Source organism: Chelon labrosus (genome assembly GCF_963514085.1).
Source record: "Chelon labrosus genome assembly, chromosome: 2".
Lineage (NCBI taxonomy): Eukaryota > Metazoa > Chordata > Actinopteri > Mugiliformes > Mugilidae > Chelon > Chelon labrosus.
In genome coordinates this window covers 12,598,028-12,622,723 of record NC_140338.1, presented here as the reverse complement: position 1 = coordinate 12,622,723, position 24,696 = coordinate 12,598,028, and the positions used below count along the sequence as shown (strand labels likewise).

The following is a 24,696-nucleotide window of genomic DNA, read 5'->3' as shown; positions in this document are numbered from 1 at the left end:
TAGGTTTATTTGCTCAGGATTTATCTGAGCACCATTTCCAACAGATATCCCATTTATGAGAATTATTTATCCATGCACATTTCAGAAACATTTAGCCTCACCCATTTTTTTATTTTATTTTATTTTTTTTAGCACTTTTTTGAGGTGAGCAATATGACATATTTACTACTCATTCAGACTTTGCTCAGCTCCCTTTGCAATCTCAAAAAACACCCAGTTTCCACACACCCTTGCATTGTGTTGCATCAGTTACATTTAGAGTCAGAGAAATGCTGTGAATACTACAATTACATCATAATTTACATAATTTACATGTACACTTACGCACAGTTCGTGTGATTAAATAAATTAAAAATAAATGCACTGTGATTAAAAGAGTGTATAGATGTTGAGTGTGCTGTTTTAAAGATAGGCATGATTCCCTGTCGGCTGTGCTCTTATCGCAGGGAGCGCCCCGTTTCACTTCCAGGTGCAGCCCGCCGCGGTCCAGTCACAATTCAACACGAACTGCTTACTGCCTCATAAATGCGCATGCGCACTACAGCTGACCCCTCCGGTTTCTGCGTGCACTGCCACGTTAGTAGCGGTAGACACAAAATACCAGCTACTCTCCCAGCCTTCAACAGGGAAAAAAGACCAGACACTGAGGCCAATTTCCCGGTTAAAACCGCACCTGAACCGTGTCTGCTGCTCTCGTCTCTCTGTCCGGAAGAACACCCAACGGCAACTATGCTGAAGTTTTTGCTATTCTGCACCCTGGCCGTGGCTAGCAGGGCTGAGGTCGCCGAGGAAGAAGATGTCCTGGTGCTGAAGAAAAGTAACTTCGAGGAGGCTCTCCAGGCTCACCCCAACATCCTGGTTGAATTCTGTGAGTGTGGCTAGCTGCTCAATCTCCGCGGCTAACGCTGGGTTTATGCGGATGCACCGGCTGCGTTGCTAAGCTAGCTTAATCAAGCCCGGCTAGCATTAAACTTTGACACTTGTGAGAAGTTCACGCACCGATGTCGGACTCGGGTTTTGTATGCCTGCACGAATCAGATTCGCGCAGTCAATTGACCGTAGTCCATAAATTGTTAAAACAGTCTGGAAAACGTGTATTACACTGAGTTAATCTTGGGTAGAGTTAAATTTGATTAGCTAGCACCGAGTGTCACCGGACTCTGATGGGGAAACTTGAACGCACAGTGGGTTTTACCGAGCTAATTTTAATGCAACGTCTCTTTAGCCTTTATTCCTGTTTTTTTTTTTTTTTTGTGTGTGTGTGTGGGAGACTGGTGTAACTTGAACGCAGCTTGCTTTGCTCACAATGCATCGTCTCTTTTAGCTTTATTCCTGCATTTTTAAACACGATTCGTGTTGTAACTTCAACGCAACTTGTTTTAATCGCAGTGGAAAGTCTTTCGCCTTAACACTCGTTTTATTTCAGGGCTGTGGTGTTGTAACTTGAACGCAACTTGTTTTACAGCGCTAATTTTAATGCAACGTATCTTTAGCTGTATTACTGTTTTTCATGTGACTCGTGTAACTTGAACGCAACTTGTTTTGCTGCTAATCACAATGTTTAATTTAGCTTAGCTAGACCTGTGTAGGTAACACATAATTTAGGTTAAATGGTGCGTGTATTAGCGTTATTATCTTTTGTGTAGTGCTATTGACGCTACAAGTTAGGTTTCGATTATAAGTTTCGATTGCTTACTCTACTTTCATCCTTTAACTTTCAATTTCCATGCAACACGGATAAAATGTTTCGCGAAACGTTTGTCGTTTTAACAGATTGCTTTAATAGTTGATGACACAGGCCACCTTTCCGTAGCCCGCAGGCCCGTCCCGCTTCACTTTTGTCAGATTGTTGAAGTTCGGACCAGTCAGAGGAGGAGGAGGAGGCTGTCCAATGATCTCGGGATGGGAGGGAGGAAGGCTTTGTTTGCTCACGTACTCCTCCAGCAGGGCGGGATCTGTTCTGGGGATGTGGAGCTAGGTTGACGTGTACTTCACAAAAGTCCATCCGTTTGCACTGACGGGACAGGGACAAGGAAGTTTAGTTCTTTGTTGGAAGTAAAGGTGATGCAATGCAGGTCATTGCATTTAGGACGTGTCACTTCTGATTAGTGGATTATCTGTTTGGAAGACTTTAAAATGCACAATGGGACACTGTGGCTTACGAATGAACACGTTAAACTACTTCATAAAGTAAATGATGCTGCATTTTTGTGGCACTTGTATTTTATTTTATTGCTTTTATTTTATTATGTTGATTTAAAATATTTTTCTATAATTTGTGCTCGACTAATGCACATTAATCGCCCCCTTTAAAATAAATAAATAAATAATTAAATGCTCCAAGTGTACATTAAAGGGATATTTGACTCATCAACATGTGCGCTGACTCGTATTCTCACTTTATGCAAATTCATGTAGTTAATATTGCGACAGCGAAACACAATGACCAAAGCTGACCAGAATAACCTCCAAGATACTACATGGTCAAATGTAAATAACTTCTTCCTTCTTGAGAACCCTGTCAGATTGTTCTCAAGAATCATCTGACAGGGCTTTTAAGGTGAGCCACACAGGTCACTGAGGTCAAAATCAAAAAAGGTCCATGTGTTAATAATAAAAAATAAATAAATTAAAAAAAGCGGCGTTAAAAATGCGCATGAACTTTGACAGTCCTAGTAAATTGTAATAGGAAGTTGCTTTCTGTGGTTTCTCGCTCTTAGCCACTTCTTTGTCACGCTTCGAACATATACTACAACATTATGAACGCCTTGCTTATTGAGAATTATGCAAATCTCTACCCCGTAGATGCCCCATGGTGCGGCCACTGCAAGGCCCTGGCCCCGGAGTACGCCAAGGCCGCCGGCATGCTGAAGGCTGAGGGCTCGGCCATCCGCCTGGGTAAAGTGGACGCCACGGAGGAGACCGAACTGGCCCAAGAGTACGGCGTCCGGGGATACCCCACCATCAAGTTCTTCAAGGGCGGAGATAAGGGGTCCCCCAAAGAGTACTCTGGTGAGTGAACCCTGTTGAGCTGAATCCTGTCAGTGATGGTGGTATTCTCTTAAATTAAACCTAAATTGTTTAATTAGTTCCAGATATTCTTATTGCCTTGGGATTTTTGGCTCCCATTGTGTAATCTTAATGAAAGAGTTATTTTCCCCAAAGTGATCTTGAGTAACTGCTGTCATAATGAACAGAATATCCTAAATGAATCTGAAGCACTAGTAATACCAGGGGATGTCATGTGGTACTAATTCTACTACATTCAGCTCCACTCCACTACATGTCAGAGGTGATATTATACCTGTTATACTACTATCCCTTTTGACAGCTTTAGTTGCTTTGCAGATTTGGATTAGTAATACAGATTTATTTAAACGAAATGTGGCAAACACATGAATGCATCAATAAATAAAATCCTTTACAGTACTGACATGTAACACTTGAGTGAGAAGAGGCAGAAAAGTCTTTAAAATTAATTAAAATACAACCAAAATTACAGAGATGACGATTCACGTTGGGTTATGCCCTCTGTGTTTGGAGAAATAAGGAACAATTTCCTTTACAAATTATGGGATCAGGATCAAAGACGACCTCTGCAATTATTAGAAATTACTGATGAATCCCAGGCAATACTAGTCCCGTGTGAGTAGGCCTGTAGAATGGGGTCAAACGACCAAAGCTGGGCCTGAATCACCTTCTTCATCCTTGTAATGTGATCTGCACAGCAGCATGAGCGGCGAGTCAGCCAATCAGCTGTCGACAACAGGCATGAGCCAAAAAGTGGGTGGGGTCTCCTCCGCACGTTCCACTCATGCTGACTCTGAGATATGTGCATTTCTTCACGTCGCCTCTCCTCTGTTGACCGGGCTGCGCCTGCAACGGGAGGGGAGAGCTTTTGTGGAAATTACTACTCTGTCTTAAATTCAGCTTCCAGAAACGCCCTCATCCCACACTTAGACCTCAAAGCAGCACGACTACGTGCCAGATCACTTTATCAACATGTGTTTCTCGGTGAAATTGCCGCTGTGTTGCATCACCGGTTCAGTCTGACAGCCAGATCTGTTTTTAAGTATAGTTTAAATGCAACAGACTCACTCCAGAGAAAAGTAAACATCTTGTTAACGGCCGCGGCATCATGAGATTTATTTTAATATCGTCTTTCTGCGATAATATAACGAGGTGCTCGGATTAGAAAGTGAAAACGGAGATGAGCCGTTGGCCAGAGGTTTCTGAAATTGCAGAAGTTGACTATGACACGGTTTTAATTTATATAGAGTGTCTCTGTGCCGCCACGTCTTCAGTTTCACCGCAGTGATGCCTGTGAAAATGCACTTGGATAACTGCTATCCTCAGGCTCTATAGTATTTTAAGTTGGGGCCTGTTATGTCATAGTCTGTTTAAGCCAAGATAAAGTTCAAATTTCATTCAAATAGTAAAATATATTGAATAAGCAGCCACTCCTTAAGGTTTCTTCCACCCACCTAGAGCGTAATGTTTTTGTAAATCATTGTTGCTTCATTATGAGTCTGTGCAGAAACAAACTAGCGCGGCCATGCTAGCTGTTAGCATTTGCTCTAGAGAGTCTTTGAATTCTTGTATGAAACACAACAGGTGACGAGGCGACGACGAGCCCCAGTCACTGACCACCAACCACCGATCAGACTAAAATCATTATCATCAATAAATATTGACCACTCAGTTTTTACAAATCATCCTTTCTGTCTCTGTTAAATGAATTCCCAGACTTTTCGGTTAAAGTCTTTTTTCAGCATTCCTGGCAGATGCTCCAAATACCGATGCTGCCGTTTTGAAGACAGAAAGCAGACAGATTTTTTATTTTATTTTATTTTTTTTTTATTTTTATTTTTTTAAATCTGAAATGCTCACTCTCAGCTGTGCTACAGGCCATTTAATTTTTGCAGGGATGGACGTAAACCTTGCCACTTGCAAATCGACATATTCTGCCAGTTACCGGCGGCGAGTCAGTGCAGCCCCGTGAAAAAGGGGAACTCAAGTAATTGCTAACCGCAGGAACTATAGTGTTTAACTTGAGGCCGATTGTATCTCAGTATATGTCTGAGACAAGACAGGGCCACGTTGGCTTAAATACTAAAATGATCTTGTTCTTGTCTGTGCAAACTGAAGTTGTTGAGTCATTGTGTGTTGTGGCGTTGCAGCTGGCAGGCAGGCAGACGACATCGTCAGCTGGCTGAAGAAGCGCACAGGGCCCGCTGTCACCACCCTGACCCAAGTTACTGAGGCCGAGTCTCTGATTGCCGACAGTGAGGTGGCGGTCATCGGATTCTTCAAGGTGCGGTTCTGATTCACGCACCACAGAACGTATTTGGTGTCATTGTGAAACCATGTTCTTGCCGCCATAAAGCTATGTTGCTCTACTGTTTCAAAATCACAATTAAATGCATTTTGGCTAAAAACGTTTTCTACTGCAATTGGAAACTTGGACAGTGCTGTATGTTGAGGATTGTTGTCACGTGTGCAGGATGCTAGCTCTGCCGACGCCAAGGCCTACGAGAAGGCAGCTGAAGCCATCGATGATATTCCCTTCGCCATGACCTCCGACGATGCCCTTTTCTCCAAGTATGAGGTGTCCAAGGACAGCGTTGTCCTCTTCAAGAAGGTGACTTTTAAGTTTATTTCTTAAATCGTTTAGTTACATGTATATATGTAAGCTGTGGGCAAACTGCGTTTTTTAATCTAGATCTATTGTAAATGTGATATTTGTGGACGTGCATCAGCTCGTGGTCGCACACACACACACACACACACACAATCATTGTGGAGCTGTGTCTTCCAACAGCTTAGTAACTTGACGCTGTTGACCTTGCAGTATCCGCTCTCCGTTGCTAATCTTGGTCCGTCTTGAGATCCTCGAACATTTAAGATGTGTGTTTTCCTTTGGGCTTGTTGCTCGACCCGACCAGAAGCGTTGAGCTCGGCGTGATGAATGAGAAAGGTCGATCGTTCGAGTGACCCCCATAGGCTGAGAGCTGACAATGAGTGAAAGGCAGATGAATTCTTCCCTTTAGGCCCTTTATCTGCCTTTTCTTTCCTCATTGAAATGTACAGAGGTGATGCTTGTATTGCATCTCAATTATTGACCACAGCTATCCTCTGCAGATTAGGTCAGATCATTCGGCTTTCTTATCAGCGAAACAGTATCTCGGTTGTAGTGTGTGATTTGTCCGACTGGGTCAAGGTCCAAAGAGGCCTTCAATAAAAAAATGAAGCAACCATGTAATGTTTGATTGATTAAAAGGACGGAAAAATATGACTTTATGATGCCGCCTAAACACTAGGTACATTAGTGAGAACAAATGGACTAAGTCCTCCTTCATGACTGGTCTAATGTTCAGTTGATGTTGAAACCACATCAGAAAGGTGATAATTCAACTGGATGATCATTCTGGACTAAAATAGGATGGCCAAAATAATAGGAACATGTGTCGGTACAACGCTTTACAATTCAAGAGTGCTTAAAAACCCACAGCACATAAAATGCAAATACAGTTGAATCAACAGCTCTGTTATTTTTTTCACATGTTGAATACCATAACTAGTGTACCTAATGAACTGGCATGCGAGTGCATAAATCTACTTTGATCTCTTGGCAAAGAACCAAGTCGGGTAAAGGTATCTATCTGCAGTCTTTACCCACAGAGAGGGGCATCTAATGTGGCTGTTAAGGAGTTTTCTAAATGATTTTGATAATTTATTTTGATTTTGAGTATCGGCCCAATTCAGTCAAAAAAATAAAATAAATTTGATGTTCAAATTGGCACATGTTCACAGTTGAATAGCTCTGCACGTTAAATATCTTTTATAAATAGTGATGTGTAGCTTAACTTGAACATTCACACAGTCACAACAAATATAGCAGGACACTGCCAATGTTAATGGCAATTGATGGAATGGCAGAAACGCACTGAGCACCCGTATAATTATAGTTCATATACCATATGTGCAGTCATTACTAATTAAAAATAATTGGCAGGTAATGAAGATAATAATTCATCTAGAGACTCGCTTTGCAGCTTCCAGAGCCAGGAAGGCTGAAAATAACTGCATCAATTGATTGAAAACATAATTGTTATTTGCAACCCTAAGTCACTTTTTAAATGTCTATGTTTGGTTATCAGCTCAGTGCTGGATGATATTTCCTTTTGGCACATGCACCGATGCTCAGACTGCCATTGTCTGGCCTCTGATACATGCCGGTAACTTTACCCCGACATAAACACCGCTGACATGCGGGCGGCCGCTATGCAAACCCTCCAAAAGCAGAGGCTCAGTTTTAATAAACAGCCGGGGGTCTTTGACTTGTTTATTGCAACTGTGGGGTCTGGAGTTTAGTTTCAGTCTTCATGAGACTGACAGTAAGCCCTCCAGCAAATGTGCTATCTGCTTTTGTGTGCCAGTAAGGGCTGCTTGGCACAGCCTCAGCACCGCTATTCTTAACGCCCGATAAAAGCTTGTTTGGTCTGCTCGGGGTAACCGGGGGATTTTGAAGTGGTTTGTCTGGTAAAGCTATGTTCGGTGTTCACAGGCAGACTAGACGTGACACGGACAGGTGCATTTGTATCTAAATGTTTCCCCGTTTTCTTTCCAGTTCGATGAAGGTCGTAATACCTTTGATGGAGAGATGACCAAAGAGAAACTCCTGTCTTTTGTCAAGTCCAACCAGCTGCCCCTGGTCATTGAGTTCACAGAGCAGGTAAACACAAACATCAGCCTTTAACAAGTCCTTTCTGCTGTCCCAACAACAAGCAGTGCGTCCTACATATCAAACCTTGTTTTTGTTTTCCGCAGACCGCCCCCAAAATCTTTGGAGGAGACATCAAGTCCCACATCCTCATGTTCCTGCCCAAAGCTTCCTCAGACTTCCAGGACAAAATGGACCAGTTTAAGAAAGCCGCAGAGGGATTCAAGGGTCAGGTAGGTGAACTGGACAGGGCTCCAGCATGTTTTCACCAGGAGCACGGTGGCGACACTCTGAAAAAAATTAGGGAAGCAATCTGCAAATTTTAATATGGGTTTTATTTTAAAGGCACACCTTACATTTTAAGGCGTGCCCTTAAAATAAAACCTGTGTTGCAGGTTGATTTAAGGCTTACATCAACCTGCAACACAACCTCCATTTTAACTGTATATACACATGCTTTGATATTAATTAGACTTTTTATCCTTGCTTGGCCCCATTCTGACCTCACATTAACATTCATCCTGGCCAGTCCGATTATGTTCATCTTAAAGTACAGATGTGAACAAACCCAGGACTTATTGAGGACACATTTGATTGACTCGGAGTGAGTTATGGGTCATGTTAAACACCGCCTACTCAGCAGGGGTGCTCTTGTCTAAGCAGGAGTTGACTAGTGACTAGTTGTTCTAAAAACATGCTTGCCTTGTCTTAACAAAACGACAATAACAAAAAAAGCTTCAACTGTTAAATGTGACTGATGTGAACGTTGTCCAATATTGACCACGGCCGTGTCCCTTCTTCCAGATCCTGTTCATTTTCATCGACAGCGACATCGACGACAACCAGAGGATCCTGGAGTTCTTCGGCCTGAAGAAAGAGGAGTGCCCTGCCATCCGCCTCATCACCCTGGAGGATGAGATGACCAAGTACAAGCCAGAGAGCAGCGCCATCACTGCAGAGAGCATAACTGCATTCTGCACACTCTTCACTGAGGGCAAACTGAAGGTGCGTGGCTACATTTTGGGTCAATTCATGCAGTTGCACTTTCACGATGGTGCCAGCTCTGGACATGACGTCGATAATTATATGTTGGCGTGCCGAGAGCAAGCATTTTTCTGGGAGTTGGCCTTGGTGCTGTCGATGTTCACTGTTCAGAAAGCTTCAACATGAGTTTAACAGAGTTTTTATGTTTCCTGACTCACAGCCCCATCTCATGAGCCAGGACATTCCCGAAGACTGGGACAAAACCCCTGTCAAGGTTTTGGTCGGCAAAAACTTCGAGGAGGTTGCCTTCGATCCCTCAAAGAACGTCTTCATCGAGTTCTGTAAGCGCCCTCTTCAACCCGTTTCCTTTTTGTTTTGCCTCAGCGTTTCCCCTAACAGCTTGAAACCCCATCAGTGGTTTCTGGATTCAACTGTTGGTTATTTTTACAGTTAAGCTCAGTTGCGTTAGGTGGCTGATTTGGCCTCTAGCTTCAGAGCCTGAAACTTGAATCTTGCCAATGCTTACTAAACCCTTTTCAAATATCTCAGGGCTGATTCTCAAGGCTCGGTCACACCCTCTCAACCCCGCACTCTGCACTTAGTTTGCTGCCGGACACTGACCCTTAAATGATCCTCTATAAATATAGATTGGTGGGATTATTTTTAGTGACTATTGCACTATTTATGGAAGTATTTTCCATCTCTGGCTGTTTAAATAAAGCTTATGACTAGTCATAACCAGCAGGGGATGCCTGTATTCCCTACCCTAACAGGTGAAGGGGAAGATTCCCAGACAGTCAAAGGGGAACGAGGTCACAGAGCTGACGCTGCATGTGATATGTATAGTAATTTACTCAACACACAAGGGTTTCATTTAATGAGCTAAAAGAAAAGACAATATTTTCTTTTATGCCCATTTTTTATAGTTTCTGAATCTCCCTAGTTTTTAATTTCAATTGGATTATAATAAAATAGAATGATTTATTCTGGACCTAACAGTTGCACTTGAACACAACTCAGACTATAGCTTTTCATCATTCAAAAGGGGTTCCGATCTTAAATATAGAAAATTTCCCCCCTGGAGATTCATAAAGGCTTTTCTTATCTTACTTGTATTCTCCTATATCACATGTGTACTGTATGACTGTATTAAGTCCAATAAATAGGGCTGTCCAAGTAAATTTAATGTCAAGAAGGTTAAAAAGACAGGGAAAGCCTGTGTTTTCTCCCACCGTAAAACGTCTTGATTGGCCCGGATAACAAACGGGAGATCACTAGAGTCTTAGAGGAGCTACAAACCAGCCTCTCCTGAATCGTGTTGATCGGTTGGTCTGTTATTTATTCATTCTAGATCATCGTGTCAAACCCTTTCACACTAATCTGATCAGCCAATTGGAATGATCTCTCTTCAACTCGTTCATCCGCTGATTTAGTGCCACGGCATCAAAACTAGGGCCACAGGTGCTCACCAACGAAACCGACACCGACATTCAGCCTCAGTACTTCCTGATCATTAACTACTCAATGAGCCAGTCTCTGTATATTAAGTCAGTCAGTCTGTAATTATTCAAGTCTAAATCACTGCTTTCTTGTATTTATTTTTTTTTTTTTTGTAATATTCTAGACGCACCATGGTGCGGACACTGCAAACAGCTGACTCCCATCTGGGAAAAACTGGGAGAGAAATACAAGGACAGCAGCGACATCATCGTGGCCAAGATGGACTCCACAGCCAACGAGATCGAGGCAGTCAAAGTCCACAGCTTCCCCACTCTAAAGTTCTTCCCCGCAGGAGACGAACGCAAGGTGAGCGCCTCCTCGCTCGCATCATTTCCTTACCGCTAAAGTACCCCCTTCCTAAGGAGTCTTTTTAGATTTTGTCTGTCATCTTTAGTAAACTTCTCCGTTTGTGTTGACCTCATGTCATTTCCACCCTTGACAATCATTTTACTTATTACATGCCTCAGCAGTTGTGAGTTACAGTGATCTGGGTGGTTATTTGGATCCAAAATCATTACCATAGGGGCCTCGCTCATATCATTAGTGCCTCTTGATTTAGCAGCGTTAACCATGTGCAGAAACCTGAGCCTGGGGCCCTTGTGAGTTTCTGCTCAATAAAGTTGGTTCTTATATATTCCTGCTTAATGATTTCACTTTGAGACACCTGCCTCGCTCAGTGACACTCTTGTAATGACTCCTCAGCCTCGTGCTGGCCTTCACAACAGCAGTCTTAAATAGGTGGTATGTAATGGTGTCCTGTAGATCTACAAGTCTGTAGATTAGCCCATGACCCTACTTAGCTGAAGCATATAGAAAACCAAGGAGGTGGCCAAGAAAGGACGGGGCTGCAGTGGCAGGTTGGATTAGGGAGCTAAAAATTAATTTTGCAGCTGTCCTATCATTGTCATTTCCACGTGTGGACTTATTTTAGTAATCATGTCTGTGGCTTTTTGCTCTGATACTGGCTCTTGGATGACCTCTGAAGAGCATAGTGGCACCAACTGTGAAGATGGGAGTGCCAAAAAATTTAACTGGCTCCATTTTAAATGTCAGCCAGGTGTCAAAACCTCAGTGATATTTTTGGTTAATGAAACGCTTTCAGTGTAAAGACTGTGGTTGCACGTTTAACCAGAAGTAACATCTCGTCATCTCATCGACAGGTGATTGACTACAATGGGGAGAGAACGCTGGAAGGCTTCACCAAGTTCTTGGAGAGCGGCGGAAAGGAGGGTGGCGCCCCTGCAGGAGACGATGAAGATGAACTGGACGCAGAGGTGAGATTATCAGTCCGTGTACTGCTCCATATCAGAGTACACATCTGACCAAGTACAGCCCAAATACCTTGTCTAATCTGTTGTATTGAGAATGCATTGGGAGGTAACATGTGGGCGCATGGTATGGTCAGGTATGCCAGAATGCATACTGCCCTGCATCCTCCAGTCTGTATTTCGATATCAAACTTGTCTAATCCAAACTACCTACTTTATATAGATTTATATAAATGCCCCGTGTCTTGATGGGAAGCAGCAGGTTGTAGAATCATGACGAGGGAAAATCAGCTTCTCCTGATGTACATTTGTGTTTTCTTTTGAAAACAAACTGCATAAAAGAACAGGAGAAAGTAAATATTTGCTGTAGCTTTGTTTGTTCACCAGCGGTGGCAACTTATTTATGAGAAAAAGAAGAGCCGCCAGGTGTGACCATTATGATTTTCTACAGCTGTTTCATGAACTGTTGGTATTTTAGCACGTTAAAGTTGGGTTTCACAACAAAGCTTTTCTTGTGCACAAACAGTTTGCTGCAGTAAACGGTTGTATGGACTGAAATATGATATCTTTGGGGATTTCGGGACGGTTCTAGGATCTAAATGAGACTAACAGCCCATTAGAGAGATACTGTAGGAGCTCGAGGGCATCAACATCATTGCATATAGGCTCTAAAAAAAAAAGCCCGGCCTTCTGTAGTACTTCTTTTATTTAATGTTTTGTTCAGTTTTTCAAGGCTGATGTTAATGCTGTCTATACTGCTGGCATTTTACCAGTGTTTTTCATTAATTTTTTTGATTCAACTGTCATGCAGGGTTCCTCCTGTGATGATATTGTCTTCAGATCCTGCAGCGAGCACACCAAAAAAATAATAGTTCCCTCAGTTTAAGAAAGTTTTGATGAATCGTATTTTCTCCTAAAGCGACCATTGCCTCTTAATTCTTCGACAGCGTTTTTGAGCTGAATCTGCGTCTTCCTTTGGCACGCGAGCATATTGCTTTCATATTTGAGGCTGCCCAAAATAGGTTCATGACACCACCTCGCGTGAGGGTTTTTAGGCTGTAACCTTAGAACTGACCCACTTGGATTTGCTTTTTTTTTTTCTCCTCCTCACAATAAGGCTTATAAATAAATAAATAAAAATAAAATATTGAACAATAAATCATAACTTCCTGTGTGTTTCACCTTTAGCACAGGGTATCCCAACTACCAAAACATTTATATTCCACTATTGACACCACACGCTCTTCTCAGAAGTCTAATTGCAGCCCAGTCAACTGCAGCTCTCTAATGCCTCAGCAGCTGTTTGCGGGGCTTTGCCTGGAGATGTGGGCCTCCACATTAAACCGCACGTGCAGCAGTGTTGTCAACATTAGTGCCTTCTCATGTCTGACACATCTCCTCAGTGCCCCTGTCCTAACTATAGACACAGCTCTAGCTTTCAGCTATTTAAAACCAAGACGTCATCTGTATAACAAGAACCATAACTTCCACCATTAAACGTTCAGCCCTTTGTATTTAAACATTTTCATATAATTTTAACATAAAATTTTAAGATTTAAGAAACATGTCAAACTTTAATGACCAAAACAGTTTATTGGGCTGCTAGAGGTTGATTTCACTCAATTAAAGGGTAACATTAAAGGAAATCTGTGTCGGTCTATATGTGCTGCTGCTGCTAGCCATTAGCATCACCATTAGCATTTGCTCTAGAGAATCTGACACAGCAGATGAGAACATGACGACTCCCAGACTCTACCTCTAGGTGTAGTTTGGGATCTTAATCTCTAACCCCGCTCCTCCTCTGCTCTCCAGGATTTGGAAGATGTGGGCGACGACTCCGACGGCGAGGACGGAAGTGACGACGACGGGCACGATGAGTTGTAGGCGCTGGCAGAGGAGTGAAAAGGAGAGAGCGTGAGTGAGAGAGAGAGAGAGAGAGAGAGAGGAGACGAGTCCCACCCCAACCCTTCCAACCAGTCACCATCACCACCTTCACTTCCTTGTGGACCTTCCCTGTCCTGTGAACATTAATAATTCCCCTTTAACAGCCTCTCAGTCAGTCAGTAAGCCGGCCTGATAGCCAGCCTGTCAGTCAGTCAGTCCATCAGTGGCGTGGCAGGGCATTTATTTTTATTTTTTGCCAGCCACATCTTCAAGCTCGTAACCTCTGGCCAGACTGGTCTTGTCCCACCTGGGGGGACTCTATGGAACAGTGCACCACCTCTATGGGAGGCCTCAATGCCTTGTCTACAAAGCTCCACATCAGCTTGTCTGCCTTCTATCTTTCAAACCAAATGTATATGGCATCGAGATCCAGTTTTCAAAATGTTAGTTTTTCCAGACGGGTTTGCTCCCCTCCTGTTTAAAAGCAGCCTAGCGTAGGTATGAGTTGAATGAGTGTCGTGATCTGTATTTGTAGGTAAGGTGTGTGGAGGGGGGAGAGGGGGCTGCTAAAGTGTTTCTCCCTCCCTAAAGTTGTTTTGTAAGGACTGATCTCTCGGGGCAAGGGGCCATCCGGTAGATGTGTTTTATTTGTCTAAAAGAAAAACCCCCTCAGAGCTTGTAGCGCAAAGGGCCGTCCCCATCTGTAGCTGAGACCAATTATTTTCTTTCGTTCGTTGGGGGGGGGGGCAGTTTACTTTTCATTTCATTCCCAAATATTTCGGTTCCGTCTCCTCATTTCAGCACGGCTACTGACTATTTTCTAAAAGGAACAAAGGTTAACTTTTTGATGAAAATCCTGTTTTATTTAATTGCATTGAGGTTGTTTTCGTTTTTTGTTTCTCTTTTTTAATTTAGGACATTTTTAATGACGTACCATTGTGCCCAGCTGTTGCCAGTTGGCCCTGTTGGGGCAGAGTTGGCCCTCGGACGCACTCTCAGACCTTGAGGATGATTTTGGAGCCAGCTCTGATAGGACGCACTGCATTTATGCCTAATCAGAGATTCATTGTGGTTACTAAAGCAGACAGAGATTTGGTACGGTTTACTGGTCAGGTTGGTCTGAGAGAAGTGTCTGTCATATCTGAGGAGGGGAGGGAACAGTGTCACAGCTCCATCCCTCACCCGATCTGTACCTCCGAGCGTCCCTTTCGACTCTACCCAGCGCCCTCGTTGCCACAGTGGCGACTGTGCGTGTGAATGGTGTACGAATTGCTGTGCGACATGTTGAATGATTAGTTTCTGGTCATCCATGAGCAGAGGAGTGAATGTACAGTGTGTGTGTGTGCGTGCGTGTGTGTGTGTTGTTTGGCGGCGAAGGCCAGCTGAGTAGGGCGAGGTGATGTGTTTGTCAGCCGAACAGCGGCGGGGGGGGGAAACCTAACAAAGCATTCCATCATATCCAAATTGATGTGGAAAAAAAAAAAAAACGTGAAATGGTGGCCAATAAACAAAAAAAAAATGAAATGTGTCTTATGTTTTTTCTTTGTTGAAGTGCAACTCTCAACTGCTGAGGCAACTTTAGTAATCCATTAATAGAATAAAAAATGCTGTTATACTGAATTACTTAACTCTCTATTGTTCATATATTTCAGAATAAACACTAAATTTACACGTTTACCTGCTCACACATCATCCAGCACGTACTCATTTAAAACCAGCGTCTAAAATTAAATTGTCTTACTGCATTTTCTCTACGTTAAATGCACAAAGTAAATGGTTTTATTGCACATGTGACGTATTTCATTGCCCCTAACAGGTTTGCTTTCAGTGCCGTGCCCAACCAATCATTTATCAACAACGACTTCTTATCTTAATTTTACTAAAAGGCAGATTTAATTGTGAAAATTAGTCTTTTATTTTGAAACTACGAACATTTGACGTCACCTGTCCAGGAATTGGCGGCACAGCGAGGTCTTGGGTTCGAATCCATGGGCCGACCTGGGCCTTTCTGTGTGGAGTTTGCATGTTCCCCCTGTGTCTGCGTGGGTTCTCTCCAGGTACTCCGGCTTCCTCCCACTGTCCAAAGACATGCTCATTAGGTTAATTGGTGATTCTAAATTGGCCGTAGGTGTGAGTGTGAATGGTTGTCTGTCTCTCTGTGTTAGCCCTGTGATAGACTGGCGACTTTTCCAGGGTGTACCCCGCCTCTCGCCCGATGACAGCTGGGATAGACTCCATCAGACCTCGCAACCCTTAACAGGAATAAGCGGTTACAGAAGATGAATGAATGAATGTCCAGGAATTCCTGTTTGCCGCCTCCTCTTCCAATAAGAGGCGACGTACAGGTTATGATCGGAGGTCAGGGATAATGTCATTTATCATTTAAACCAGTAATGTGACTTGTTTTTGTCGTAGTCCTTTATGAAAGGCTTTAATTCGTTTGTTGCCACATGGGAATAAGTGAATATAGACTATGTGCTCATCCAATCTAATGGACTGTAACTGAGCACCGAGCTACAACGAGACTGTTTACAAGCAGTTACTACATTTAAAATAGGAAAAATTATACATTTTCTTTACATCTTGTCATTTTGGAAACATTTCAGATGCTAAACACATTTTTCTTAGAAGATAAAACATGTTTAAAGTAGGCACTGTGATGTATAGTTCATATAGTACAGTGATTTTAGGACCCCCTCGAAAACGAGAGGATTCCTCTCAAGGGGTTTATCCTATTAAATAAAATTTCTGATGATGATGATCATGTGAGAGGGTCACATCCTCACCTCACATAATCTATGTTTCTCCATATACAGTACATCCTTAGAGAACCAGTTTAAAAACTACTTATTAAAAACACATTTTAGAAAATATATTAGTAATAAAGCTCAGAAAATGACCTGAACTGAAAGTGGTGACTTCTAAAAACAAAAGCTAAACTCATTCAGAAATGATGCAACCTGTTAATTTAGAAATTATTATCTCCCATCCCGTGGCTCACATGGTGATTAAGATGCATGGCCGTGATGACAGCAGCCTTTCCTGACTGTTTATGTCAGTGCAGTGGGTGGTCAACAACCTACCCATGGCACTTCACCCCTCCGTGGCACCCACACAGCAGTAAAAAACACTTTTATCCTGCCTGGTGTTTACTCGAAGCTTCCCGCCCTCCCCTCCACCTCCCCTCCGTTCTCAGCTGGCGGGATTTCACCACTATCTTTAAGTGGGGGTGTGACAACAGAGGCAGAGGTTACTGGCTGCCACGTCTGGAGATATGAGCCATCTTGTGACCGGTCAGTGGGTGGACCCCAGTCAAAGGGTTGCCACTCGTCTTCCAAAACTCACCGCTCTGTGAGATGCTGTGTCCTAAAATAGCCTGACGGGGAGTATAAAGGGACCTGCAGGGCGGCTGGGCGTGCAGAGCAACATCTCCACTGTTGATGCAACTGGACAGCAAGAGAGCCACTCTGAAGAGGACTGAGACTTCTTGAAAGAAACTCAATCACTGCTGAATTTGAAAAGCTTCTGCAACAGCTGAAGACAAGCAGACCTCCAGGATGAAGTACTATCAATACCCTATGTCCCAGACCATGGGAATCAAAGCTTACACCCAGGACTGTGGTGTCCCAGTCACCTGCAAGGGCTCAGCTTCTCTGAAGCCGGTCCGGAGCGTCCACTTCCCCAATGACATCGTCTTCCAGGACTACGTACGACAAGGCGAGCTGGAGAGGATCGGACGTTTCATCCGAGCCAGAAGAGTCAGCCTTGACACCATTTACCACTCTGGTGAGAGCCGACGAAACGCTGGATCACTCGGGCAGACATTATTCTGGTGTTAGTCGAACTGCTCACTTTACTCCCCTCTCCCCTGCACAGGCATGGCAGCAATCCACGAGGCCGTCCTGTCTGGGAACCTGGAGTGCGTGAAGCTGCTCGTCCAGTACGGTGCGGATATCCACCAGAGAGACGAGGAGGGGTGGACCCCGCTGCACATGGCCTGCAGTGACGGCTTCCCACACATCGCACGGTGAGCATCTTTTCCCACTGAGCTTATAACAGCTACACATGTCCAAACAAAATGATCTGAGCGTTTCAGCTCTGAATTTTTTTAAGGGGATTAAGTTCCTCAAAACCAGTCAGGCTTTAAATCCTTCACTTTAGAGAGCTGGGATTTACGTGGTGATGACAGAAGAGTAACAGAAAAGATTTGTTGGGCAACTAGAGATTGTTTTCTGGTGTATCACCCCATAATTTAATCTAAATGATTTGTTACCCGACTCATATTCCTATAAGAATTGAATCTGACCACTCCAGGCCACTCAGCTGATGTTACACGTTTACACTGTGCCAGCACATACCACCAGACACAGTGGCCTCACAGCTCTCCTAGCTCTCCACAGATGTAAGAGAATCTGGACGGTCTGCTGCATTCTTGTACCCCCCCTGACCTCCCTGACACTGACGCATTAAATTTGCCCATGTGCGGCGTGAGACGTGACCTCTTTTACTGAGCTGGGCTGTCCTGTGTTTCTTCTAGCTACCTTCTCTCGCTGGGCGCCGACCACAACCTGGAGAACGACTGCGGGGAGAAGCCGGCCGACCTCATCGAACCGGACAACAAGGAGCTGCTGGAGCTGTTCGGGCTGGCTGTCAATGACTGAGACCACCCGGACGCCGAAGCCTCAAACTCTTCTTAAAGCTGCCGCACGGTCGTCCGACTGCTCTGCGGGAACGAGCAGTGAAGGCCACCATCAGTCCAGATGGTGATTTTTGGATGTGTGGTGTAGGGAAGGACGGCAGAGCCCGGCTGACTGCCCTCTGAGTGGAGTGAAAGTTAGTCTCCAGCAGTAAAGATGTACTGCATCCTGTCAGGATTCAAACCTTTTTATACCGTTGTGAACTGAACAAATCGTTAGCTTTTATTCAGCTTGAAGCGAGTGGTATTCTGAATGTTGTGAAACTGCGATGCTCTTGTTGCCACTCAGCTTGATAGACCTTTGTCACATCACACATTTGACTTGTGGCTTTCCTGTCATAACCACTCTTGTTCTGATAAGAACCCAGTCTGGCTACGACAAGCGAGCACACGTTTAGGTTTCATTATGTAGTGAGTTTCAACTCATTTTTCGAGTCATTTTGTTGTAAACAAATTCAACTCCAAGGCGCCGACATGTGTGACATGTTTGCACCGCTCTCTGCAGTGAAAAAGGTCTATTGGTGCCATAAGCAGAACTGAACAGGCTTGTGTTGGCTCCCTTATTAGCAATTACTTGTTTTGTCTCTTCTTGTATTTTAATCATTTTAACTGTACTCATTTGTTTTTTTAACAACTTTTTCTACTCATTTTATAAAATAAAGTTTATGACCTTTTATACCTTGGCCTCCATTTCATAGATTTGCAAGAAAATAAAATCAGAACAGATGCAATTAACGCCTGAATGATCATCGCTCTCAACTCTCTGTCACGCAACTAAAACCTACTTGTGCAGCGAAATCCGCCTGGAAGAGGAACAATCTCGTTTCAATAGAAATTTTTAAATCTAACATAAACTACGTGATGTCATTAAAAATAATTAAAAAGCATGTCTCCATCAGCGGAGCACTGAATATCAGGTTGCGTGCCTCACAGTTGCCGGGTCCAACAATCAAACAGGTTAACAAAAAGCAGGAGCCATACGTGACTGTTGTTTTTTTTTATTATTATTTATTTAATCACACACTCAGAATCGGCATTAGAGTAGGAGAGGTACAAAAACAGGTATTTACAGCTGATAGAAAAGAGAACTCAGACGTCTGAGGGCGCACGGCTTCACTCTTTAAACTTCCACTCCTGGCGACACATGGGGCACTGCTGCTGGACCTGCTGAGAGTTCAGCCACTTCAAGATGCAGTGCATGTGGAAACAGTGGGAGCACTGACCCCAGACCAGCGGGCAGTCGTCCCCGGGCACTTTGCCTGCAAAACAAGTCTGATATTTACAAATTGCACAGAGATGTGTTGTTCTGAGAACAGAAGATGAACATGAACACCTTGTGCCATAACATTTTCCTGCCAAAACACCCCTGACTTAAATTTCCTGCTGCTAACGTCTTGGTGCCAGATACCACAGTACACCTTCAGAGGTCTAGTGAGGTCCAAGGCAATTGATCACACCTCCTGACGACTCTCAAACTGCATGTAAAACAACGGCCGATGCAGCAGATTTGGCCTGATTTAAATTAATTAATGGTTGGAGAATTTGGTGTTAAAATGTTTATTCACACACAACGCCTACCTGATTTTTAAATCACGGGGGTATGTGTGATTCTTGACCGAGTTGTCAAGTGTTGCTAGGACTGAGTCTGAGAGGTTGACGGAAACAAGAATCTACCATGCATTTATTAAGAAATTCAGCTATTTTTTCAGCAGTTTTTCTGGATTTTGACTCTTTCTCAGCTACCTATGTACACAAATACCAGGAATTAGTTCTTTGCATTTGACCCATCCAGGTGAGCTCATTTGAACCAGTAGGCAGCCATGCCAGGCGCACAGGGAGCAGTTTGGGGGGCGGTTAGGTGAATGGTAGGTGCTTGCACAGGGCACATACGACATGGGCATAGTGGGGAATCGAACCAGTTTCCAAATCTGCTTCTCTCAGTAATCCACAGCTCCCCAATAGTCTACAACTAAAAGATGATCTTTGTTTTCACAGATTTATCTATGGCTTTTTTTTTTCTTTTTTTAAAAAAAAAAAAGAAACTACTATGCAGAATATTTGCTACTTCTATTTAAGTATTTTAATATATATATGCACCCTTATGATGCTGATAAAACAGCTCACTCATTATCTAGTAAATGTCAGACACATCTTTAGTATATGAAACCAACTACCCCAACAAAGCTAGCCTGGTTACTCACAGTCAGGACAGCAGCCATTGAAGGGCATCCTGCAGATCCCACAGTTTTCATCATTGGCCACCCACAACCAGGAGGCCACTCCGCTCCACTGCCGGATCTTCACCTTCATCCTCGGGCTCTGAGGGGACCAGACAACTCTCAGCAACACGGTCGGAGGGCAGCTAAGCTAGCAGAAGAGCTACTGTTCACACACGAGTAATATAGGTAAATAATTCACCAGTATTAGCTTACTTACCACTCAGCGTCTAACGTCTGCTTCGGATATCAAATTAAAAAAGTTAAGACTGCTTATTTGTAACGGTGAAATCATCTTAGGGCCATTTTAATGTTAACCAACAATATTCTGTTAATAGTTTAGCTATCCGGATGAAAATTGTCTTCTTCTACGGTTGATATTCCGGTAGGCTGTTCGCTGAGATATGGAACGCTGCCCCCTACAGTCAAACTTCAGTAAAAGCACTGGAGCCTAAATAAACCTCCAAAATGTCAATGGTTGTGGGGCTGGAGCATTGGTCTGGAGCCTATCCCAGGTGTCATCGAGCGAGAGGCGGGGTACACGGGGTACAGAAAAAGATTTTCTACAAAATGTTCCTCCAAAACCATGGAGCTACATGAAGAGTACGTACAGTACAATGGACTAAGGACACAGTGTGTGTGTGTGTGTGTGTGTATGTGTGTGTATGTGTGTGCAAGCCTATGCAGACAGTACAAACAGTGCCAACAGTACAAATACAAGACAGTGCAAGGATAAACAGTACAATACAGACAGTGCAAAATACTTTGGAAGATAAATGCATTTACAAAAAACATTACACTACTACAGCAGAGTGAAGCGCAGACTGATAAACTGACTTATAGAGCATGCGTGAGGGTACTTTACTGTAAACATTTGTCTGATTAGCAGCAGTTTAGCAGCATAGTGTGTGCAAAGTTACAAACATGACAATCAGCTCAAGAGAAATACATGAACTCTTTAAACAATTCTAAAAGTTATCGTTTAATTAACATTTTAATTAATAAATATTCATCTGCACACTTCTATCTGGACACATATTTTATTCTACTCCTGTTAACTAAACTGTTTAAAATATAATGTTAATTTACAACTCTTATTTTCTTTATTTTGTCACCCTTTCTGTATATTTTTTAGATAAAGTTTTATTTGAAAGTCTGAGAGGCGGGACTTCCGGTGTCCATCGTCACTTCCGTAAACTATTTACGTGTTTCCGCTAGTTTCCACACCGCGCCACCGGAGAGCCGCTGATAAACAACCCACTTCTCGACGCTCGAAATTCTTTGTTCTTCTTCGTCGTTGGCTGAAGGATAAAGCGACACCATGTCCGATAAAATGAGCATGTCTCTGGACGACATCATCAAGATGAACAAGAAGGGAGGCGGCGACCGCGAGGGAAGATCCAGGGGAAGTTCAGGTCGAGCCGGTGGATCGTCGAGGCCGGCGCGGGGTCGACAGAACAACTTCAACCGGGAGAGAAACAACCGATCCACGCCGTACACCAGGGTATGAAGGAGAAGCAGATCAAATGGAGCGAAAATATGGAAATGAAAATTAGTTTTTTTTTTGGATAATCTTAAAGTCACACGATAACAGACTTCCCCTGTCTATTGTGCTTAAGCTAGCTGGAGAAGCTAACACAGGGTTAGCCTGGAAGAAATAAGTTCTGCCCCCAAAACGCAATTTGTTCTCATGCCTACACTGTGGTTAATGAGTGTTTTTCAACATTATCGACCTTTCTCAACTTTCTTAATTAACAAAGATCAATGACAACAGGTCACGTTTTTTAAAAAAAAAAAATGATGGCGGCGGTGCATGATGGCCGACTTCCTGAAATTGAATTGAAATTATTTTTTTTTTAGGAAATGAAAATAATTTAATATCCTCATCCTCATGCTGCTGTGGAAGCAACTTCCAAGAAGAGTCTTGAATTTCAAAATGGCTGCTGGGCATCTGAGAACTGTCTGCGTCCATGCCTTCCTCCATGGGAAGAAGTATTTTATTCTGTCCAGAGGCAGATGTCCCTTTTTAGAGCGGACTTCTTGTGGAGAACCTGGATGGTGGCCCTGGCCTGGTTCCCATGCTGATATAGGGAGTAATTACTGAGTACAGTGGTTGGTACCACATGCTAGTCAAGCCTCTTTTGGTAGTAGTCCTCTGTCCATTTCCTGTGTTCTTTGTTAAATCTGTGCGCTTTAATGACTGCATTTCTTTTCTCCACAGCCCAGAGAGTTGCCAGACAAATGGCAGCACGACATGTTTGAGGAGCACTCTAGTGGACACAGAGGGCCTAGAGTGGAAAGAGTAGAAAGAAGTGTGGAAAGTAACGGCAAGCTGCTGGTTTCTAACCTGGACTTTGGTGTCTCTGATTCGGATATCAAGGTAATTCCCTAAACCCCGTTAATCCACTTAACCTCGCATGCTGCGTTGGTTACTGATGTATCTACTTTACACTCCAGGAGCTGTTTGCCGAGTTTGGGTCGCTGAAGAAAGCAGCGGTGCACTACGATCGGTCCGGTCGCAGTAAAGGAACGGCAGATGTCCACTTTGAAACTAAGGCAGACGCACTCAAAGCTTTGAAGCACTATGATGGTGTCCCTCTAGATGGTGGGTGTTCAGTTCTTGTACTGTAGTGATGATGTTGTGTGTTGAGAGCTTCCATCGAAGCACAAGTGCTTCCACTTATTTAAACAGTGTTTAATCTTTTTTTATAGGCCGTCCCATGCAGATCCAACAAGTCACTTCAGATGCTGATGCACAGGATAGAGAACCTACGCAGAGGTAACAGTCGACTTGTGAACACGTCTGGCAAATATTTATGAACATAGCTTGCTTAATTGTCATGTTATAGGTGGTCTAGAACAACTTTTTTTTTTTTTTTACTATTTGCAGTTCAAACAGAGGGTTCGATCGGAGCAGGCTCGGCCAACCAAGCCAACCCAAGTTTGAAAGGAGGCAAGGGCAAGGGCAGGGGAGCGGTGGGGGTTTCAGAGGTCGGGGAAGAGGAGGTGGAAAGAAACCCCAGCTTTCTGCAGAGGAGTTGGACGCCCAGTTGGATGCGTACAACGCCAAGGTGGGTGTTACCTAATCTCATGTTTATTCTGGCAATACTGTGAGTGTTTTTGGATGGTTTTATAACCATGATTTGTTCTTTCAAGTTTCAGATGGACACCAGTTAAATGCAAAGAAGATGCTGTTTCCTCTTTTATTTTAATATTTTTTTTTTTAAACAAATGGTCAATTGAACAGGATGGACCAGACTGTATGTTTTGATACCATTTTATTCGGTGGACTGTTGTTTTCGATTATTTTTTGAAATTTCTCTGTATTTTTATAGCTGTACTTCTGGAGATTTTTTTGTGGTTTCATGATTTTTTTTTTTTATTATTATTTTTTTTTTTGGCCCAGAGTGTAGGTTTTAGTGGCATATGGGGATAGGGTTTCAGTGTAGGAGAACCTAAAGCGGATGTCAACTCCACATGACAACCCAAAAGGCTGCCTGTAGAGCCAGGTGTTGGTTCACCTGTTCTGGGTTAATGTAGAAACATGGCAACAACTGTAGGTTTATATGCAATGGAAAAATGGCTATGGGTGCCATATTCCATTTCTCCTACCAGACCACCCCTAAATCCTACATGTAAACCTGAAATGTGATTGTTGACTTTTTTTTGTCATTCTGTTTCAAAGCCAGACTGTTGGATGTTAAAAATGTACATCAGTTCAATCACTTGGTATGTCTGACATATGGACATGTTTAACAGTTTTGTACATAAATGTATTATATTGAATCACCCAAGAACTGTTTTCACTGTTGTCTTCACTGGCGCTGAAAAAATGAAGGAACATGATAAGTTGCTGTCGTACAAATGGCAAACCCCCTTCTTATTCTGGCCACCGGTCACAATTATTGGATATTATTATTATGATAATGATGATACAGAACAGATTGTATGGTATCTAGCTAAAATTTACAACCCTTAGCCACTGATTATCTCATTACTATGGCTTCTGTCGGTGAGTGGGATATATCGGGCATGAGTTCAAGGTGTTGACATGGCCTCCAAATCCCCCAGAGCTCAATCCAATCCAGCATCTGTGGGATGTCCTGTACAAAGATTCAAGGATCTGCTGCTAACATCTTGGTGCCAGATACCACAGCACACTTTACGTCCATGTATTAGCTGCAAACGGCAGCCAACACAATACTAGGAATAATGTTACGGCTTAACCTAAGTCAGGTCATGTCACAGGTGTCTGGCCATGACTTCCTTTTTCCAGATATTACTTGAAAGCATCATAAATTTAAAGTGATGCAGAATAAGACATGTTTTGCTACACTCTTACTTGTACTTTAACAGTAAACAAAGGCCTAAAGCAGAGGGGAAGATGTATACATTTGTCTGAACTTGATCCGTGAAAGAGCACGG

At 43.2% G+C, this 24,696-nt stretch overlaps 4 protein-coding genes across 6 annotated transcripts; 3 read left to right on the top strand and 1 right to left on the bottom strand.

Annotated features, from left to right (window-relative positions):
• The first annotated feature begins 522 nt into the window (after positions 1 to 522).
• Positions 523 to 14,870, top strand: p4hb (prolyl 4-hydroxylase, beta polypeptide). The gene is made up of 11 exons (XM_084572412.1): positions 523 to 868; positions 2,806 to 3,012; positions 5,181 to 5,314; positions 5,504 to 5,641; positions 7,631 to 7,735; positions 7,831 to 7,956; positions 8,528 to 8,728; positions 8,928 to 9,048; positions 10,332 to 10,513; positions 11,368 to 11,481; positions 13,288 to 14,870. Exons 1-11 carry the CDS (start codon positions 526 to 528, stop codon positions 13,357 to 13,359), a joined length of 1,743 nt encoding a protein of 580 aa, XP_084428538.1. The 5' UTR covers positions 523 to 525; the 3' UTR covers positions 13,360 to 14,870.
• Positions 14,871 to 16,580: 1,710 nt separating this feature from the next.
• Positions 16,581 to 18,552, top strand: ppp1r27b (protein phosphatase 1, regulatory subunit 27b). The gene is made up of 3 exons (XM_084573015.1): positions 16,581 to 17,145; positions 17,236 to 17,386; positions 17,897 to 18,552. Exons 1-3 carry the CDS (start codon positions 16,917 to 16,919, stop codon positions 18,018 to 18,020), a joined length of 504 nt encoding a protein of 167 aa, XP_084429141.1. The 5' UTR covers positions 16,581 to 16,916; the 3' UTR covers positions 18,021 to 18,552.
• Positions 18,553 to 19,057: 505 nt separating this feature from the next.
• On the bottom strand, positions 19,058 to 20,633 carry anapc11 (APC11 anaphase promoting complex subunit 11 homolog (yeast)). Of its 2 annotated transcripts, none has more exons than XM_084558235.1 (3): positions 20,492 to 20,633; positions 20,257 to 20,422; positions 19,058 to 19,314 (listed from the first exon to the last, which is right to left on the bottom strand). In XM_084558235.1, the coding sequence occupies exons 2-3, from the start codon at positions 20,363 to 20,365 to the stop codon at positions 19,169 to 19,171; spliced, it is 255 nt and encodes an 84-aa protein (XP_084414361.1). In that variant the 5' UTR covers positions 20,366 to 20,422; positions 20,492 to 20,633; the 3' UTR covers positions 19,058 to 19,168. The 2 variants fall into 2 exon arrangements, with proteins under 2 accessions (XP_084414361.1, XP_084414360.1); XM_084558234.1 differs by having other exon boundaries at positions 20,257 to 20,374.
• Positions 20,634 to 21,486: 853 nt separating this feature from the next.
• Positions 21,487 to 24,522, top strand: LOC311497250 (aly/REF export factor 2-like). 2 transcript variants are annotated; one of them, XM_084557479.1, is made up of 6 exons: positions 21,487 to 21,775; positions 22,493 to 22,651; positions 22,729 to 22,876; positions 22,984 to 23,050; positions 23,162 to 23,342; positions 23,428 to 24,522. In XM_084557479.1, the coding sequence occupies exons 1-6, from the start codon at positions 21,593 to 21,595 to the stop codon at positions 23,446 to 23,448; spliced, it is 759 nt and encodes a 252-aa protein (XP_084413605.1). In that variant the 5' UTR covers positions 21,487 to 21,592; the 3' UTR covers positions 23,449 to 24,522. The 2 variants fall into 2 exon arrangements, with proteins under 2 accessions (XP_084413605.1, XP_084413606.1); XM_084557480.1 differs by having other exon boundaries at positions 23,434 to 24,519.
• Positions 24,523 to 24,696: the final 174 nt, after the last annotated feature.

Bases quoted from the DNA above. Each gene is read 5' to 3' on its own strand.
- p4hb (XM_084572412.1), top strand. From the start codon at position 526: ATGCGCATGCGCACTACAGCTGACCCCTCCGGTTTCTGCGTGCACTGC. The intron at 5,315-5,503 runs GTGCGGTTCTGA...TCACGTGTGCAG, and splicing joins CGGTCATCGGATTCTTCAAG to GATGCTAGCTCTGCCGACGC. The intron at 9,049-10,331 runs GTAAGCGCCCTC...GTAATATTCTAG, and splicing joins GAACGTCTTCATCGAGTTCT to ACGCACCATGGTGCGGACAC.
- ppp1r27b (XM_084573015.1), top strand. From the start codon at position 16,917: ATGAAGTACTATCAATACCCTATGTCCCAGACCATGGGAATCAAAGCT. The intron at 17,146-17,235 runs GTGAGAGCCGAC...TCCCCTGCACAG, and splicing joins TGACACCATTTACCACTCTG to GCATGGCAGCAATCCACGAG. The intron at 17,387-17,896 runs GTGAGCATCTTT...TGTTTCTTCTAG, and splicing joins GGCTTCCCACACATCGCACG to CTACCTTCTCTCGCTGGGCG.
- anapc11 (XM_084558235.1), bottom strand. From the start codon at position 20,365: ATGAAGGTGAAGATCCGGCAGTGGAGCGGAGTGGCCTCCTGGTTGTGG. The intron at 19,315-20,256 runs GTGAGTAACCAG...CTTGTTTTGCAG, and splicing joins CAATGGCTGCTGTCCTGACT to GCAAAGTGCCCGGGGACGAC.
- LOC311497250 (XM_084557479.1), top strand. From the start codon at position 21,593: ATGTCCGATAAAATGAGCATGTCTCTGGACGACATCATCAAGATGAAC. The intron at 21,776-22,492 runs GTATGAAGGAGA...TTTTCTCCACAG, and splicing joins GATCCACGCCGTACACCAGG to CCCAGAGAGTTGCCAGACAA. The intron at 23,343-23,427 runs GTGGGTGTTACC...TGTTCTTTCAAG, and splicing joins TGGATGCGTACAACGCCAAG to TTTCAGATGGACACCAGTTA.